General features: G+C 50.0%; 1 protein-coding gene across 1 annotated transcript; it reads left to right on the top strand.

The window, feature by feature from the left end:
• Window positions 1-18,902, top strand: CACFD1 (calcium channel flower domain containing 1). Its single transcript, XM_077306173.1, has 5 exons — window positions 1-276; window positions 3,646-3,718; window positions 5,039-5,164; window positions 8,560-8,667; window positions 10,300-18,902. Exons 1-5 carry the CDS (start codon window positions 168-170, stop codon window positions 10,391-10,393), a joined length of 510 nt encoding a protein of 169 aa, XP_077162288.1. The 5' UTR covers window positions 1-167; the 3' UTR covers window positions 10,394-18,902.

Here is an 18,902-nt window from a genome sequence, read left to right as displayed (position 1 = left end):
GGCGGGGGCCGGGGGTCAGTGGCGGCGGCGGCGGCAGGAGAGGCTCCTCCCCGGGCCGGAGACGGGCCCCAGGATGCAGCGCGAAGGGCGGCCGGAGGGGGCCGGGGCAGGCTGGCGCAGCCGTGTCCGCTGGACGGGGCCCGAGTGCGGCGCGCCGCCTAGACGCCATGAGCGCCCCGGCCGAGCCTGCAGCGCCCGCCGCCCCCGCCGCCGACGAAGGCATCACCTGGTGGTACCGCTGGCTGTGCCGGCTGGCCGGCGTCCTCGGCGGCCTCTGTGAGTAGCCTTCGCCGCGCGGGGCCCCTGCCCTGCCCTGCCCTGCCCTGGCCTGGCCGCCTGGAGCCGGGAGGTCGGCCGCGGTCAGCCAGAGAAGCCGGCTGGGCCCGGCACGGTCCCTCGGCGTGCAGTCGCTTCTCCGGCCGCCGCCCCCGCGCCCCGCGCCCTTGGCTAGGCCAGGCCAGGCCAGGCGAGCCCGCCAGGTGCGGCCAGCGGCAGGGCGGCGGGGCGGGGCCGGAGCCCGAGAGAAGGAGGGCGACCCCCTCTTCCTCTCCGCCCCGCGTCTTCTCTCGGCGGGAGAGGCGGGCCGCGCCGGTGGGGAAGAGGCGGCCCAGGGATGCCTCCCAAAATCTCGCCCTCTTTGCCCCCTCCCTTCTGCGGCTGCGTTGGGCCTGAGGCAGCGGGACAGGGTTGGAGTCCAGGGGCAAAGCTTCCCTCCTTCGGGTGCATGCGCCCTTCCTCGGGTTCAAGGACATGGAAGCGAGCCATCCACACGTGCAGGTGCGCAGCACATTTGCACACAGCATTAAAAAAAGGTGTTTGACAGCTGCCAGGATCAAACTGGAAGAACAAGCTTAGTTTATATGGCCACTGTTTGGGCGGGCTTAATTCGGAGGGGAAACAGTGAAGGAAATAAACATGTCCCAAGAGGAGTTTGATGGCAGCTGTACCCTCTTGAACTGTGAAATGCCAGTCTGGACTAAGTGACTAAGGAACCGGAGGTCCTGCACAACTGTGTGCCGGGGAATATGCTTTGCACGTGTGCGTAGATTGGCCCGTGAGCGCTTGAGTGCAGGGAGTGCGGAGGCCCCTCAGTGGCGCTGTACTGGGGGGGTTCCAGAATGGCGGCTGGGGGGAGCTCTCCCGCCTCAGCGGAGCCCCCGGGATCAAAAGGCTGAAAAGGGCTGGGCTAGAACGTCAGACTAGGATCTGGGAGACCCACATTCGCATCTCTGCTCTGCCATGGAAGCTTCCTGAGAGACATCAGGCTGGTCAGATCTACTTCAGAGAGTGGTGGAGATCGACAAAACAGGGAAGGAACAAAGAATTGTACCCCCTCCCCCGCGGTTCTCCCTGGGGAGAAAGGCAGGGTCTAAGCAGTTAAATGAATAATAAGTATGTAAAGTGCCAGGAGCATTTGGGAAGAAGGCTCAGTTCCCCTCTTCTGGCCGTTTCTTGTAAAATCAAAGCGGGATAGAACAATCTCACAATGCCTCGCTTGACCCCCAGCAAGGAGCAAGAGGGGGGTCAGCTGTGAAGCTGGGTGAGCTGAGGCCGCTCCGTGTAGTGTCCGAAGAAACACAATCCATGTGGCGCGTGTGCACGAGTGCGTGGGAGGAAAGTGCCCCCGAATGGCAGCTGACCTGTGGGGGCCCTCGTGGGCTCAAGGCAACAGATGTTGAGGGCTGGTTGGCCCCTGCTGCCCCTGCTGCATCATCCATGACCCTGGAATTCTTTGGCGCTCTCCCGCCTGAGTGCCCACCGGGGCCAGCCTTCCTTAGCCTTCAAGAATTAAGCTTCGTTGTTCTTAAAGTTGCCTGACTGGACTCAAGCTTTGTTTTATTGCTGCAATCTTGTGGGAGGCTGGGTGTGTGTGGGCCAGCAGCTCTGCTTCCTCCAGCATAAGATGTTGGTGGCAGAGTCCCCTGTGAGTCTGAGTGTTTTCTAAGCCTCGTGAAGCCAGACCAGAAGTCGCTTGCAGTCATGGAGCGCTTTGCATTTTGTTCCAGTGACCTGAGGAGGCAAGAGCAGCAGGTTTGGTCCCTGGGCCTGAGTCATTTGCCCTGGGCCCAACGGAGGGGCTGGAGCTGAAGGTTCAAACCCTGGCCATGCCAGCTCCGGCTGCCTGAATCTTTCCCAGGCTCAGTGTTCACCGTTCCAGGGAGGAGCCTATGAGTCTCCCATCCCCCCCCTCCCACTGCCCTGTGGTGGTTTTTGTTTTGGAGTGGGTTTTTTGTGCATTCAGCAAGACGAGCCTCTTGCAGACCTGCCCTCTGGCCGCCTCTCTGCCAGTGGGATAAAGTTACCTGGAAAGGGGATGGAACAGGGTATCGGATGCAGAAGACTCTGTACAAGTTTAATGAGGGTCTGGCTAAAGGGCCCACAGGCCTAGCTGTGAGCAAAGCCATCGGCAGGCACCTTCCAATCCCAATTTGATGGCGGGGGGGGGGGGTGTTTGGGGGATGCACAGAACAGCATTGCCAAGGCTGGGCATTTTCAAACTGGCCTGGCTGATGTGCCTAACAGTAGCCGAAGACAGATACACTTGATCTCTCTGTTGAGAAAAGTTTTGCTATTGGTCGTCTGCTCTTAACAGCATAGGAACAGGGGTAAAAGTTAGGGTGCCAGGCTTTCTGGTAAAAGAACAAAATTTGAGTCCATGGGCACCCTTAAGACTGACCCATTTTAATTCTGGGTATAAGCTTTCATGTCCATGCAAAATGTGACTCTGTTACCTATTGTGGGGGTGTGAGAGACCCGTATCATTTTAGGAGAGGTTGCTGTTTAGAGATTCTAATCCAGGGGTAGTCAAACTGCGGCCCTCCAGATGTCAATGGACTACAATTCCCATGAGCCCCTGCCAGCATTCGCATCTGGAGGGCTACCTCAGTTCTAGTCTGTCTGCTGTCAATAAACCTCCAGGAGGCATTTGTCTTAGAATCCAAATATGGTTTGTCCCTCATGCCTTTCTGACAGGGCGGATGGATGGTAACTCCTAGAACAGAGACATTTCTTGGCCTGTACTGTGGACTTGATCCAAATTAGTGACTTTGTGGCTTCCATTTAGCCAGAAGAAGCATGCTAGAGAGACATACACAGACTTTCTCCATAATTTGCAGTGTCTCATCTGGTTTGACCTTGTGTGGCATTTGAACTGAGGTCCGTATTAGCCCTCAGCCTGCCTCAAGTAGGCTGAGCTGGGTTCACTGCCAAAGACCTGGGCTGGATGCATGCGGTAATTTGGCAGGGGCACAAAAGCAAACTTCCCAATGCTCTTTGCTTTCACCTTAAGAACGGCCAGTTGCTCGTCCTGATGGCTGCAGGGATCTGCTTCAAGCTAATGAAGAGGTGCTGATGAGGGATTTTGCAAGGGCTCCCTGCAGCTGCCCAGCCTGTGCCTCTGGAATGGGCAAAGCCAGAATCAGGTCCGAAAAGTGCTGAATAGTGCCAGAAAAGGGACCAACTTGCTTAATATGTACAGGTTGTCCAGGAGCACAGTGGGGATTTCATGAGCTGACAGCTGACTGATCTGGGCCAGCTGCTCAGTCCTGAGCCCCTTCCAAGTTGTCCTTCCTGCCACTGGGCTGGGAGCTGCAGCTGCTCTCTTAACCTCTCTCTCTCTCTCTCTCTCTCCCCCCCCCCCTTCAGCCTGTGCCTTAGCTGGCCTCTTCAACTGCATCACAGTCCATCCTCTCAACATAGCTGCTGGGGTTTGGATGATGTAAGTAACTTGGGTTCCCCTCATCGCTTGATCTGGAGTGCTGGAGACCAGGATGGCACATGTGAAACAAGCAAATGGGGGCTGCTCAGGTGGTGGGTTGTTTCCAGGAGGCAAGATGACCAGCCTTTCCCCATCAGCAGCCTTTCCCCACCACCCCTCCCACCCCCAGCTCTGCTCTGAATTAAATATTAGCTCTAGGGCTAAATGTCCCTCCCCCCATTTTCAGGGAAAGGTACCCCTCTGGGAGCAGGTTTTGGCTTAGCGAGGCTGCTACAGGTGGATGGGGGCCGAGGCTGGCTGATCCACTTAAGGGCTGATGGAGATTCTTGCAAAGGCCTCTGTGAGTTCATTCTATGCCCAGCTACTGTGGGGGTGGGGGCAGTTGGCAGTGCCAACTTGGCACCAGGTTCTTTTATTGATTTTCCCAGCCAATTTGTAGAACTGTCCTTGACCACCTTCAGGGTTTTTGCTAGAAGGAATACACGTTCTCTCCATGATTTGACCTTGTTTTCATTTCTCTTTTCTTGTTTTGGTGGCTGTTAAATCTTTTTTTGTATGGATGCAAAAGCAGCATCTTTAAAGACACAGATACTGGGAATCCTAAGGCAGCAGCAAACAATGTTTTTGCCATTTGGGAGTGGCGGGAAATAAATTGAAATAATAATAATGTGATGGAAAGTGCCACCAAGTCGCAAACTGCATACGGTGACCCTGTTGGGCTTCCAAAGCAAGAGGCGCTCAGAGGGGGCTTGCCCTGGCCTGCCTCTGCATCGTGGCCATGGGCTTCCTTGCTGATCTCCTGTCCAAGTAGGAACCGGGGCTGACCCTGCTTAGCTTCCAATATCTGACAAGATCAGGCAAACTTGGGCTGTCCAGCAAGGAACTGTAGCACTACACTCCTCCCTGCTCAAAGCAGAGGAGACCCAATCAGGGTCCATGAGCCTGTGAATATTAACACATGAAAATATTTCAACAATTAAAAATGGGTTTCATAATTCAGTTGAAAACACATAAACAACCAGAAGGAAGGCTAGTAATTGTTACTGGGGGTATGCCAGTGGAAACAAAAAAGCCTTCACCTGCTTGCAAAAAATACTGATGGAGGAAGACAGATAGAAGCCCCTGGGGAGGGAGATCCAAGGTTCTGGTGCCACTGCCAAGAAGATCCTTTTTCCAGTTGCCACCTGTCTAGCTTCCTGGGGTGTGGCGTGGGTAACTGGAGTGGGGCCTCTGGAGGGCATGGGTAGCTTCTTGTGAGAGGAGATGGTTGCAACTCAACGGGCACAAGATGGGTTTGACTCTGGTTTTCTTGCTTCCAAGGTTGAATGCTTTTGTTCTCTTCCTCTGCGAAGCACCGTTCTGCTGTCAGTTTGTCGAGTTTGCAAATGCTGTGTCGGCAAGGGCAGATAAGCTCCGCCCCTGGCAGAAAGCTGCTTTCTACTGTGGGTAAGTGAATATGCCAGGCATTGTTGCTTTTGAGAAAGATCAAGGAATTTAATTGTTCTTGGCAGTAGTACTTAGTAGTACTTAGACCTCTTCCAGATATCCCAGCCAGCCATGCTGTCTCCCCTCTTTCCTTTTCCTCTTCTCCTCACATTTGGCACATGATTGAAAGTTTCAGTATACTGTGACGCTGCCATGCAAACTGGAGTTTTCCTCCCCCCAAAATGAAGGAAGTACAGTTTGCATTTGCAGTGTCATGGCCAATTGGAGTTTGACCCATGCTTCACAAACCAGGAAGTTTTCAATCTTAAATGAGCTGTGTTTGTTTGTCTTGGCTGAGGACAAGCAGGGGTTTGTTACAATTCCCGAATGTGTACAGAGCCTTTATAGCACTTAAGAGAATTAAGTAATCCTTATAACAAGAGGGTTTCCAAGGTGCTGCCCAGGGGTGCCATGGGGCCCACCCACATCTTTCTTGGTGTCCATCAAGTGGGTTTAGAATGTGAGTGGGACCAGGTGAGGCTCCAGTCCAGCTGGGGGTCTGAGTGGGCCCTGGAGAACCAAGAAGAAGAAGAAGAGTTGGTTCTTATATGCCGCTTTTCTCTACCTGAAGGAGCTTCAAAGCGGCTTCCAATCGCCTTCCCTTTCCTCTCCCCACAACAGACACCCTGTGGGGTGGGTGAGGCTGAGAAACCCCTGATATCACTGCTCGGTCAGAACAGCTTCATCAGTGCCATGGCGAGCCCATGATCCCCCAGCTGGCTGCATGTGGGGGAGTGCAGAATCAAGCCCAGCTCGCCAGATTAGAAGTCCACACTCCTAACCATGACACCGAACTGGCTCTCCAATTGGCAGTGCAGGTTAAAATGTTATTTCAGTGGCAGCTGCCACCACAGAGTTGGTTTGATGGTCTCTCCCCCCCCCCACTTCCCTGTCCCAGTGTATGCTTTAAAATTACCCCTCCTTTCCCATAGGGTTGAGAACTACTTGGAGATTTTTTTCGGAGGGAGCTTGAAGAGGCAGGGGCTTGGGGAGGGACCTCAGCAGGGTACAATGTCATAGAGTCCGCCCTCCAAAGCATCCGTTTCCTCCAGAGTCTTGGTTATTTGGAGATCAATTGCAGTAGGGGGAAGTCTGCAGGTGCCACCTGGAGGTTACAGAACCGAACAATAAACCTTATGAAATAAAAAAATGAGAGCCGTCTCTTCTTTTGTATTCTTTCTTTGCTTTCTTTGCTTGTTCTTTATTTCTTTATTATTATGTAAGCACATCTACCAGAACAGCGTCCTGGTAATGTCCGTTTTCAATGGCAAACAACTTTCCTCAGTAGGAAGTCCTCCAGTTAGTCAGTTTTCTTAATCATAGAATCATAGAATTGGAAGGGGCCATACAGGCCATGTAGTCCAACCCCCTGCTCAACGCAGGATCAGCCCAAAGCATCCTAAAGCATCCAAGAAAAGAGTGTATCCAACCTTTGCTTGAAGACTTCCAGTGAGGGGGAGCTCACCACCTCCTTAGGCAGCCTGTTCCACTGCTGAACTACTCTGACTGTGAAAAACTTTTTCCTGATATCTAGCCTATATCGTTGTACTTGTAGTTTAAACCCATTACTGCGTGTCCTTTCCTCTGCAGCCAATGGGAACAGCATCCTGCCCTCCTCCAAATGACAACCTTTCAAATACTTAAAGAGGGCTATCATGTCCCCTCTCAACCTCCTTTTCTCCAGGCTGAACATTCCCAAGTCCCTCAACCTATCTTCATAGGGCTTGGTCCTTTGGCCCCAGATCATCTTCATCGCTCTCCTCTGTACCCTTTCAATTTTATCTACGTCCTTCTTGAAGTGAGGCCTCCAGAACTGCACACAGTACTCCAGGCGTGGTCTGACCAGTGCTGTATACAATGGGACTATGACATCTTGTGATTTTGATCTGATGCCCCTGTTGATACAGCCCAAAATGGCATTCGCCTTTTTTTACTGCTGCATCACACTGCCGGCTCACGTTTAGTTTACAATCCACAAGTACCCCAAGGTCTCGTTCACACACAGTGTTACCTAGAAGCGTATCCCCCATCCAGTAGGCATGCTTTTCATTTTTCTGACCCAGATGCAGAACTTTACACTTATCTTTATTAAATTGCATCTTGTTCTCATTTGCCCATTTTTCCATTGTGTTCAGATCTTGTTGAACTCTGTCTCTATCTTCCGGAGTATTTGCCAGTCCTCCCAATTTGGTGTCATCTGCAAACTTGATGAGTAGTCCCTCCACCCCCTCATCTAGATCATTAATAAATATGTTAAAAAGTACCGGACCGAGCACCGAGCCCTGAGGTATCCCGCTACTCATCTCCCTCCAGTCTGATGAAACACCATTGACAACAAGTCTTTGAGTGCGGTTCTCTAACCAATTCCCTATCCACTTAACTATCTGAAAATCCAGATTGCAGTCCTTCAACTTATCCATCAGAACATCGTGGGGTTGGCTCATATTAATGCAATGAATCATTATCCAACAGCTTCTTTTAAACCTTCTTAGTAATCATATACAAACGGCCAGCGGCTCTTGACAGGACAGGGAGAAGGTGTAAATTACTATGTTCCCCACCTGGAGTTTGGCAGTCCTTTCTACCCAGTGCTTGGGCTTCCTCTATGGGGCAGCACAGTTATGAGTGGCTCCACCTCCTTGGGCAGTCGTTTTGTGGTTATATCCACCACCCTGTGTCTGAATTCCAAAGGTGCCCACAGGCTTCGCAACAATCCTTCGAGGTAGACCAATAGTACTGCATTTGGTGGTGAGGGCTCATGCTCAGCTCCTCGGCTAATCCAGTTTCTTGTTGGCAGATTTACTTTATTTTTCACATGTTGTTTATATGTACTGCTATTATTTTCTACTCTTATACTTGCTGTAGTAGCATAATAAATGCAGACTCTTGTATTAAACTGTCATTTTTTAATTGAATATTTCTGTATTTTATTATTTAAAATGTCCTGCACCTTGCCAGGAGTTTGTTTAACTGACTTTGAGTCCAGGGGCACCTTTAAGATGAAGGAAGTTTTATTCATTTAAGGTATGTGTGCACGCAGGGAATAAAACTTTTGCTTGTCTTAACGGTGCCCCTGGACTCAAGCTTAGCTGCGTTACATCAACACAGCTGCCCACCTGGCGTATGACTGTTAGAAAGACAATTAAATACTCTGACTAAAGAGAGGAATAACTAGGATGGGCTTTGCAAGTGTGGCTTGAGTTGGATATTGTTGCCATCCCTGCCTCCAGGTTTCGCAGTGCCTGGTTTCTTGGGCTGGGAGACTGTGGATAAGGGAGGCCTCTTGACCAAGCGTCTGCATCTTTGCCTTGGATGATGGCTGCACTGGGTCTCATCTGTCTCTCTTCCTCGCCCAGGATGGCCGTGTTCCCAGTCATACTGAGCATGACGCTGACAACCGTGCTGGGCAATGCCATTGCGTTTGCAACGGGCGTGCTGTACGGGCTTTCGGCCCTGGGCAAAAAGTAAGAGAAAACGTTGTTCCCTTTCCCTTTGCCTTGAAAGGGGGTGGGTGGGGTTGGCTCATATTGGTTTGAGTGTTCATGTATGCTTGTGGAAAGAGCATTAAGCATGGATGTCCCTCCTACAGGGTCCAATATTTTAGATGATTGTTTAGAACAGGAATGATTTGAAATGATTATTCTTCTGGTCCCATGATTGTGTTTTACGTTTGCACAATCTCTGAACAATGAGGGCATAGCTAATCTCTCTAAATGATCCTCGGCAGCCTTGCTTAAGAAGAACAGCATCAGGATCAGACCAAATTCTGTAGTCCAGCATTCTTGGCAAGAGACCCGGCAACTGACAGGAACTCAGTGGCCCAGGCTAGCCTGAACTCAGGCACTATGGCCATTTCCGCACGGAGGGCCAAATCGCATGATGTCTCCTATCTGCTATTGCGGGATAGTAAATTGTGCTATTTCACACACCCCCCCCATTGCTCTGCTGCTGCGTTTCGCCTTTCCCCTCATTAGCAGCGAAAAAAGCACAAGAGGGAGCAACGTGCTCTTTTAATCACCACTCCTCAGCCTGTCAATCAATGCAGGCAACCAATCGGAGGTTTGTGGGTCTAGCATGATTTTTTAAAATTGCAACCTATGTGTGGCAGTGCGTACTTTTTGCTGTGGATATGCATTGCCACAGAAGGTAAAACGTACACAAAAAAATCCAAACACAGCCAGTCAGCAGACAGCATGGTGAGGGAGGCTGTTTCCCAGCCCTGCAGTAGTTCAGTCACCATTAAAGTCCTCTTTAGAGAAACTTCGATTTCTAAATAAGGAACCTCATAGAATGAAAGTTTATTTAATAAAATGCAAACACCTACAACACAGGCATAGTTTGGACTGAGGTACAAAGCATAGTACAAGCAATATAGGGGTCTGTTCCCCCCTTCCCTGGGAATTCAGACCAGGCACAGTTCAAAGGAGTCAAAACATTGCGATAACCATTTGGCCATCCTGGATAGAAGACTTGGGAAGCTATGGGGTAATAAAAGGAGGGAGGGGGAGGAATGTGGAAGGAGGATAGGGAGGCATAAAAAATAGTGACAAGGAATCGACCTTGGGGTGTCAACTAAAACATCACTGTTATAACAGGCAAAACACTTTCCTGGATTTACCGCATTGCGATTTAAAAATGGTGAAATCACAAGCTGACTACTGGACCGTCTCGGGATGTTGGCAACATCATGTGAAGGGGGCTGAATATGCTGCCAACATGCAGGGGCTGTCCAGCTACATTTTGCATGTGCGGAAATTGCCTAAGTGTGGTCGGCCGTCGATTAGTACTTGGATGGGAGACTACCAAGGGAGACCGGGGCTTCTATGCAGAGGGAGACTATGGCCAACCTCTTCTCAACATTGCTTGTTGTGAAAACCCCTTGGGGTCACCCTGAGCCGGCTGTGACTTGATGACATCTTCCACCACCAGTGGCCAACTCTGAAACCCTCTCTTGCCTCCGCCCTTGAGGCCTTGGCTCTGGGAAGGGCACCCGTGGCTATATGGTGCTGTTTTATAAGGCTTCTTTTACAAGCACCCAAGAGCAATGCAGGCAGCTGCCTCCTCAGAGAACCGCGTCTTGTCCATTGCTTTTGCAGGGGAGATGCCATTTCGTATGCAAGGATGCAGCAGTTGCACAAGCAGACCAATGAGGAGGGACCAGCCGTGACTGTCGAAGGGCAGGTGGTGTGACCCTTCCATGTCGGGGTCAGCAGTTCCCATCTTGACTCTGAAGAAGTGAAGTCTGTACCTCTCCCATTTGTGGTAAAACAGACCTCAGAACTTTTTTTGAAAGCTCTTCCAAACTTCTGTTCCAGGACCAGGAAGTGTGGGAGGAAGGAAATGTGACCCCTTCCTCCCCAAAAACAACTTTCAGAAAACGGAACAAATGTAACACTGTGACTCAGCTATGCTGCAGCTTTTAAGGGGATGGGGCTTAAATCAGGACTCGTCCCTTAGCCCTCACCCACTCATTCTCAGGTTGTATTGGAACCAAATAGGGTGAAAAAGTACTTAAAAGAATCCCAATGTATCCTCAGCCAGTTTTTCAAATGCTGCTTGATAACCTCTCAGTTTGGGGCTCGGTTCGGTACCTCTGGGGCCAATGGGTGCTGAACACTCCTGGCTGCAAGTGAATCTCTGAGCAACCATGCACTGTCTCGGGGGTGACTTTGATGGGCTGCTGACACTGGTAAATTTGCCTCCCCCCCTAAAGGGAGCATTCTTGTACACAGTGCAGGATTAAGCCACTCTGAGCACTCCTGAGGCATGGCGGGGTAAAAATCAAATAATATAATAAATAAATAAATCTTTCCTTGAAGTGTAGGTTTCCAGTGAGATAGCTGAGTAATTAGAGAACTTAATAGGGAAGGGTTGATGAGGAGGTGCTTTTTGTAGGGGGAGATGTGACTTGCAGGTTCTTGATTTGGGTTTTCCCACAATTTTTTCAGCCTTTCCTAGAGATTGCTATATAGAGAGAGAACACAATGTATGTTTCCTGTTTAATAAACTAGAACCTTTTTGCGAGTGTGAGTATGATCCACTCCGGAGGTAGGCATTGACAGGGTCCTGGGCCTATCCAGGGGCTTCCCCCCCAACTGATCAGTGATGGAGAATATGTTTGGATTGTACAGCCCACCCCTTCCAGTTCATCAGAGTGCCTTTATCAGAGTAGCCCCATCCCAGTACTTGGGTGTACAGCACAGAACTCAGATTCTTTCAAGCACAGAACAGTCTGTGATTCTGGTGGCCTTTTTAAAGAACAACTCGGGAGCTGACAGTCTCAGTTGGATTCCTTTTGGATGTATCTGTTTTAATTCTTTACCAGCTGCTAACTGTATTTATGAAGTTATAGAATCACTAGTAAATAAGCCCGCTGTTTCCGAAATACAGCGGGTGCTAGCAGCCCTGAGACCCTTCCCGGGCCGGCTGGCAGCCTTCCCACCGGCCCCCCCGCAGCCGAGGCTGGCCATGGGGCGGCCTGGGAGCCTTCCCCAGCCGCCCCACTGCATGTTTGATGGACACGCCTACTGGTGCTGGTGTCTGCGTTGATCTCAGCGGCGGAGGTGGGCTTGGGAGAGAGCGGGGTCGGGCGTTTCGATGGTGGTGGTGGCGGTGGCGGTGCTGGGTGCGCGGGTGGGCGGCGCCGGGTGCCTCTTGCGCTGTCCACGTCCACCAGGCCGCGGCTCTTTCACCATCGGCGTCCGCCGGGCAGCGGCTTTTGGTGGCGCATATGAGCCGCGGCTGCGGCGCCGTCCTCTTGCTGCTGGTGGCGGTAGGCGGCCGTGGCCGCTGGCCGCCGCCTCTTGGACCTGGCCGTGGTTAGCACATCTTCTTGGTGGCTCCAGCGCCTCTCAGCTCCGCGGGCCGCCGGTCGTGTCGGCGGCCAGGCAGCAAAAGGCGGCAGCCGCACGAAGCCAACCGAGGTTGGAGGGGGGCGGTCGTCAGTCCGGCAGAAGGGGCCTATCGGCACCCTTTCTCATCCCGGACAGAGCACGCCCTCGGGGCCCTTACTGCTTTATTTTATCCGCTCCGTTAGGTAGAGTTGGAAGGGGCCATACAGGCCATCTAATCTAATTCCCTGCTCAATGTCGGATCAGCCTCAAGCATTCAGGATCTGTCCAGCCCCTGCTTAGATCGCCAGTGAGGGGGAGCTCGCCACCTCCTTAGGCAGCTCATTCCATGACTGAACTGTGAATTCTTTTTCCTCAAATCAACCTGGTACTGTTCTACACCTAGTTTAAACCCATTACTGCAGGCTGCCAACAGAAATCATTTCCTGTTTCCTCCAAGGAGAGAACAATCATGTCCCCTCTCAACCTTCTCTTTTGCAGGCTGAACATTCCCATGTCCCTCAGCCTTTCCTCAGAGGGCTTGGTCCCTTGGCCCCAGATCATTCTGGTTGCTCTTCTCTGCACCCTGTCAATTTTGTCCATGTCCTCCTCAATTTTGTCCATCTCCTTTTTGAAGTATGGCCTCCAAAGCTACACAAGGGACTCCAGGTGGGGTCTGGCCAATGTGGTCTACAGCAGGAGTACGACATCTTGCAAGTTTGATTTGATGCCTTTGTTGTCATTGATGCCCAATACTGTATTCATCTTCTTTAACGCAGCATCATGCTATCTGCTCATATTTAGCGTACAATCTAAAAGTACTCCCAAGATCTCGTTCACACTCACACTGCTACCTAGAAGGGTCTCTCCCATCCAGTAGGCCTGTTTTTCATTTTTGTGACCCAGCTATAGAACTCTGCACTTATTGAATTGCATCTTATTCTCATTTGCCTACTTTTCCAGCAGGTTTAAATCTCATTGAACTCTCTGTCTTCTGGGGTTTTCACTACTTCTCTCAATTTGGTGTCATCTGCAAATTTAATGAGGAGTCCTTCTATTCCTTCATCCAGATAATTGATAAGCATGTTGAAAAGTACTGGACCCAAGACCGAGCCTTCTGCCCACCTCCCTTCAATCTGATGCAATATCATTGACAACCACCTTTTGGATGTGGTTTTCTAACTAGTTCCCTATTAACCTAATCATCTAGAAATACAGTCTGCAGTCCTGTAATTTACCCATCAGAACATCATGAGAAACATTGTCAAAAGCCAGAGTTTTCACCATCTCGTAAGCCCATAACTCGGTCAAAGAAGGAAACCAGGTTTGTCTGGCAGGATCTGTTAGAGACAAATCTGTGCTGACTTCCCCAGATGGACAAATTGTCCTTCAAATATTTGCAGATCGCCCCCTTTAAAATCTGCTCCATTATCTTCCCTGCACCTGAGGTTAAGACTCACTGTAGTTTCTCAGGTCATCTCTCCTCCCTCTTTTGAAAATTGGGATAGCATTCACTCTCTTCTGGCTCTTGGAGGTGTGGAATGTGGTCTGAAAGATGATGGCCAAAGGTTCTAAAACTGTTCAGAAAGTTAGAATCATAGAATTGGAAGGGGCCATACAGGCCATCTAGTCCAACCCCCTGCTCAACGCAGGAGCAGCCCTAAGCATCCTAAAGCATCCAAGAAAAGTGTGTATCCAACCTTTGCTTGAAGACTGCCAGTAAGGGGGAGCTCACCACCTTCATGGGCAGCCTATTCCACTGCTGAACTACCCAGACTGTGAAATTTTTTTTCCTGATATCTAGCCTATATTGTTGTACTTGTAGTTTAAACCCATAACTGCGTGTCCTCTCCTCTGCAGGCAACGGCAACAGCATCCTGCCCTCCTCCTAATGACAACCTTTCAAATACTTAAAGAGGGCTATCATGTCCCCTCTCAACCTCCTTTTCTCCAGGCTGAACATTCCCAAGTCCCTCAACCTATCTTCATAGGGCTTGGTCCCTTGGCCCCAGATCATCCTTGTCGCTCTCCTCTGTACTCTTTCAATTTAAGCTACGTCCTTCTTGAAGTGAGGCCTCCAGAACTGCACACAGTACTCCAGTGTGGTCTGACCAGTGCCGTATACAATGGGACTATGACATCTTGTGATTTTGATGTGATGCCCCTGTTGATACAGCTCAAAATGGCATTCGCCTTACCGCTGCATCACACTGCCTGCTCATGTTTAGTTTACAAACCACAAGTACCCCAAGGTCTCGTTCACACACAGTGTTACCTAGACGTGTATCCCCTATCCAGTAGACATTCTTTTCATTTTTCTGACCCAGATGCAGAACTTTACACTTATCTTTATTAAATTGCATCTTGTTCTCATTTGCCCATTTTTCCATTGTGTTCAGATCTCGTTGAACTCTGTCTCTATCTTCCGGAGTATTTGCCAGTCCTCCCAATTTGGTGTCATCTGCAAACTTGATGAGTAGTCCCTCCACCCCCTCATCTAGATCATTAATAAATACGTTAAAAAGTACCTGGCCGAGCACCGAGCCCTGAGGTAACCCGCTACTCACCTCTCTCCAGTCTGATGAAACACCATTGACAACAACTCTTTGAGTGCGGTTCTCTAACCAATTCCCTATCCACCTAACTATCTGAAAATCCAGATTGCAGTCCTTCAACTTATCCATCAGAACATCATGGGGAACCTTGTTAAAAGCTTTACTAAAATCCAAGTAAATGACATCAACCGAATTTCCCCGATCCAGCAAACCTGTTACTTGGTCAAAAAAGGAAACCAGGTTGGTCTGGCAGGACCTGTTGGAGACAAGTCCATGCTGACTTCCTTGGATCACCAAATTGTCCTCCAGATGTTTGCAGATCGCTCCCTTTAATATCTGCTCCATTATCTTCCCCACAACAGAGGTCAGACTCACTGGTCTGTAGTTTCCCGGATCATCCTTCCTCCCTTTTTTGAAGATCGGAATAACGTTTGCTCTTTTCCAGTCCTCCGGGACATCTCCAGTCCTTAAAGAGGTTCCGAAGATGATGGACAAGGGCTGTGCAAGTTCTCTGGAAAGTTCTTTGAGTACTCTCGGGTGCATTTCATCCGGACCAGGGGATTTGAACTCATCCAGTACAGCTAAATGCCTCTCGACAACCTCTCTATCCATGTTAACCTGCCACCCAGACACTATCCTTTGGCTACGGCCATCTCTAGATGTGCCTAAACACTTTGACCTGTGGGAAAAAACAGATGTAAAATAGGCACTAAGCCTTTCTGCTTTCTCTGCATCTTCCATTAAAGTTTGTCCTTCCGCACCCAACAGTGGGCCTATTGCCTCCTTAACTTTACGTTTGCTCCTCACATAACTGAAAAATCTTTTCTTGTTACAATGGGCTTCCCTGGCCAATCTTAGCTCACTCTCAGCTTTGGCCTTTCTGATGATTGATCTACAGTGCCTAGTAACCTGTAGGTACTCTTCTTTAGAGCTCTATCCTTCCCTCCATTTCCTGAACATTTTCCTTTTCTTTCTTAGTTCCTCTTCAAGTTCTCTGTTCATCCCAATAGGCTTCTTAGAGCTCTATCCACCGGAGTATTTTCCAGTCCTCCCAATTTGCTGTCACCTGCAAACTTGATGAGTAGTCCCTCCATCCGCTAATCTAGATCATTAATATATATTTTTAAAAGTACCGGGCCGAGCCCTGAGGTACCCCACTACTCACCTCCCTCCAGTCTGAGTTCTTTGAGCACTCTGGGGTGCACACCATCCGGCCCAGGTTATTTGAACTCATCCTGTTGTTGTGTTTTTATCACCATCTTGGGTTTTATTGGGATATTTTACTATTTTATGGGGTTTTAGATTTATGTAAACCACCAAGAGCCAGTTATTTTCTGGGAGTGGCGGTCTAAAAATTTGAATATAAGAAAATATGGATATAAATCCAGTGTAGTCCAGGTGCCGCTTGACCACCTCTGTGTCCATGACCGCTCACCGCTCAGATACGACCCTTTGCCTGCTCTCATTCCTACTTGTGTGCACAGTCTCCTGACAAGGTACTGAACCTGTCCGCTTTCTCTGACTCTGTCATCTGGTGGGATCTTTGCTATCCATTGTCTCTGTTATCTGGCCTGAGTCTCTCCATATTCACCCAACAGTAGGCCGCCCTCCCCCCCCCCCCGCGGCGTGGCGCTGGCTGCGCCTGGAGGAAATGGGCCGAATCGCACAGGCCTAATGCCAACCACTATACTTTTTGTTTTTCCTTCTCCTATCTTCACACAGATACATTCCACCAGAGTGTCCCTCTCCTCCTCTGGCATCTCTTGGCAGACAAGCCCTCTTCTCACATTCAGCACCATTCCCCCTCCTCTTCGACCTTTTCTGGTTTTGTTTTTTTAATCAACTCATATCCATCCTCTACTTCAGTGGTACCCAACCACTAGGCCGCGGCTCCCTCTCCCCGCCCCCCCTGCAGCAGTGAGAAACTTCCCAGGCTGCAACAAAATGGCCACCAAAGCGGCCGATTAGGTTGCGGCCCGGCAAGCTTCTTTCTGTGTGGGGGGGAGAGGGAAGCAGGGCCGCCGGCACTAAAGTGCATGCGTGGCAGGTCCACGCATGTACGTTTGTGCCATGCGCGGCTGCAAACGTGCATGTGCGGCAGTTTTGCGCGCCCCACGCCGGTCCACAGCCTTAGAAAGGTTGCAGACCACTGCTCTACTGCATTCCAGTAATGGAATCATTCCACCAAGACTCTGTTAGGCCTACTAAATCATATCTCTCTGTCTGCATGAGAAGTTTGAGCTCTTCCTTTTCATTGCCTGTGTTTTAGGCATTGGTATATAAACACCTGAAGCCTCTTGCTGTTGGTTCTATTTGACCCGTTCTTCCCATGGCTGTTTGCTCTCCTACCCTAGAACCCCTACATTGGATATCTCCTTCTCTATGTGGCTTCAGTTTAAAGCATGCCTGATGAATCTCCCCAGGTGTAGAGCCAGTGTGGTATAGTGGTTAAAAGCAGCTACTTCTAATCTGGGAAGCTGGGCTTCATTCCCTGCTCCTTCACATGCAGCCAGCTGGGTGACCTGTTACGAGCTGTTCTTGCAGAGCTGTTCTGTCAGAGCTCTCTCAGCCCCACTTACCTCACAGGGTATCTGTTATGAACTTATGTGTAAGTTCATAAAATCAGCATTTCTATCGGATGACTATCTAGCCTCTGCTTAAAATGAGAGCTCACTACCTCCCGAGGAAGCCTGTTCCACTGAGCAACCACTCTGTCAGGAACTTCTTCCGGATGCTTACTCAAAAATTCTTTTGAATTAATTTTAATCCATTGGTTCTGATCCTACACTCTGGAGCAACAGAAAACAGCTCTGTTCCATCTGCTAAGTTACCCCTTTTCAAGTACTTGAAGATGGTCATCATATCACCTCTTAGTTGTCTTCTCTCCAGGCGAAACAGAGTTAGCTCCCTCAGCCTTTCCTCATACGTCTACAAGGTACAGTGGTTAGAGTGTGTGAGATGAGGATCTGGGAGATGCCCAAGTCTGAATCCCCACTGAGGCACGGGAGCTGGTTGGATGACCTTGGGTCAGTCCCACACTTTCTGCCTAACCTGCCTCATAGGGTCGTTGTGTGGATGAATGGAAGAGAAGGGAACCACACAAGCTGCTTTGGGTCCCTGTTAGGGAGGAAGGCAGGATGTAACTGAGATAAACAAATAAAACCAAAATCTAGTCACAACACAGTTGACCTCTTTTCCTTACTGCATGGAGGTGCCAATGGGTCCTTGTGGTGGGCCTCTTGTCCCCCTCATCTTGCAGGTATCAAGATCTTTTCCTCAGAGATACACCTTGTTCAGGGCAAGTGCCTTTCACCTGGCCACTTTCCAAGGAGTTTCTGCCTTGTCCCTTTCTCTGCCTCCTCCTGTAGAGTGCCTGAGACAAAGGCTGGGGCCATGTGGGCATCCAGGAAGCCCCATTTTTGGACCTCAGCAACTCTGGTTGTTATGCAGAACGCAGGACAGGACATGAAGTTCATGACCTGAGGAGTGGCAGCCAGTCAGGGCAGGCTATAGATGGCTTGGTGGCTTTCCCGGATAGTGGCTTCCGATGTGCATAGATACTTGCAATGGCCATTGTTCTGGGCACCTGATGAGCAGCAGTGATGTGGGAGGAGCAAAAATGGGGGAAGATTCCCCTAACACTGTTTCTGAATGGGAAACTGGCTTGGGGGGGAAGGCAGGAGCCCTCTGACCCCTTACCCCACCCCTATGGTGTCATTCTGAGCATCTGTGGTCTCTCTTATCTTAAAGAAACCATCATTTCATGCAGCTGCTGTGCAGCTGTGGGGAACATGACTTGGCTCCAGGGAATCTGGACCTAACTTGGTGAAAACTGAGCAGATTGTAGTACAAACTGTGGTTTCTACAACCTGCAGCGGATGGTGTCCCTCCGCTTTAAGCCGTGTAGCCCAGGGAGGATCAGGCCCTCCTTGTGTCTTGAGAGTAGGGGTGCCAACCTCCAGGTGCAGTGGGGCTGGAAATCACCTAGAATTACAACTCCACACTACACAGATTGATTATTTATTTAGTATTCATCTAAAATATTTATTCTCCTCCTCCTGGAGAACACAGCTACTTTAGAAGGTGGAGTGTGGGGCATCATGCCCAGCAACAGTTATTCCTCCCCCTAAACCCGCTCCCCAGGCCCCACCCTCAGATCTCTAGGATCTCCAAGGCCAGAGCTGGCCACCCTACCCAAGAAGCGTGTTTTTGTGAAATGTTGAAACTCAACAACGACCATTTTATAGAGCTGTCTGAACTGCCCCTCTTTTGTGTATGCAGTGAATAAAAAGACCTTTCTACCTCTGGTAAGAA

Source organism: Paroedura picta, chromosome 12 (assembly GCF_049243985.1).
Source record: "Paroedura picta isolate Pp20150507F chromosome 12, Ppicta_v3.0, whole genome shotgun sequence".
Taxonomy (NCBI): domain Eukaryota; kingdom Metazoa; phylum Chordata; class Lepidosauria; order Squamata; family Gekkonidae; genus Paroedura; species Paroedura picta.
This window is presented reverse-complemented; position numbering and strand designations above follow the sequence as displayed.

Excerpts from the sequence above, each read along its gene's own strand:
- CACFD1 (XM_077306173.1), top strand. The coding sequence starts at position 168 with ATGAGCGCCCCGGCCGAGCCTGCAGCGCCCGCCGCCCCCGCCGCCGAC. Across the intron at positions 277-3,645 it reads CGGCGTCCTCGGCGGCCTCT|CCTGTGCCTTAGCTGGCCTC; the intron begins GTGAGTAGCCTT and ends CCCCCCCTTCAG. Across the intron at positions 8,668-10,299 it reads CTTTCGGCCCTGGGCAAAAA|GGGAGATGCCATTTCGTATG; the intron begins GTAAGAGAAAAC and ends TTGCTTTTGCAG.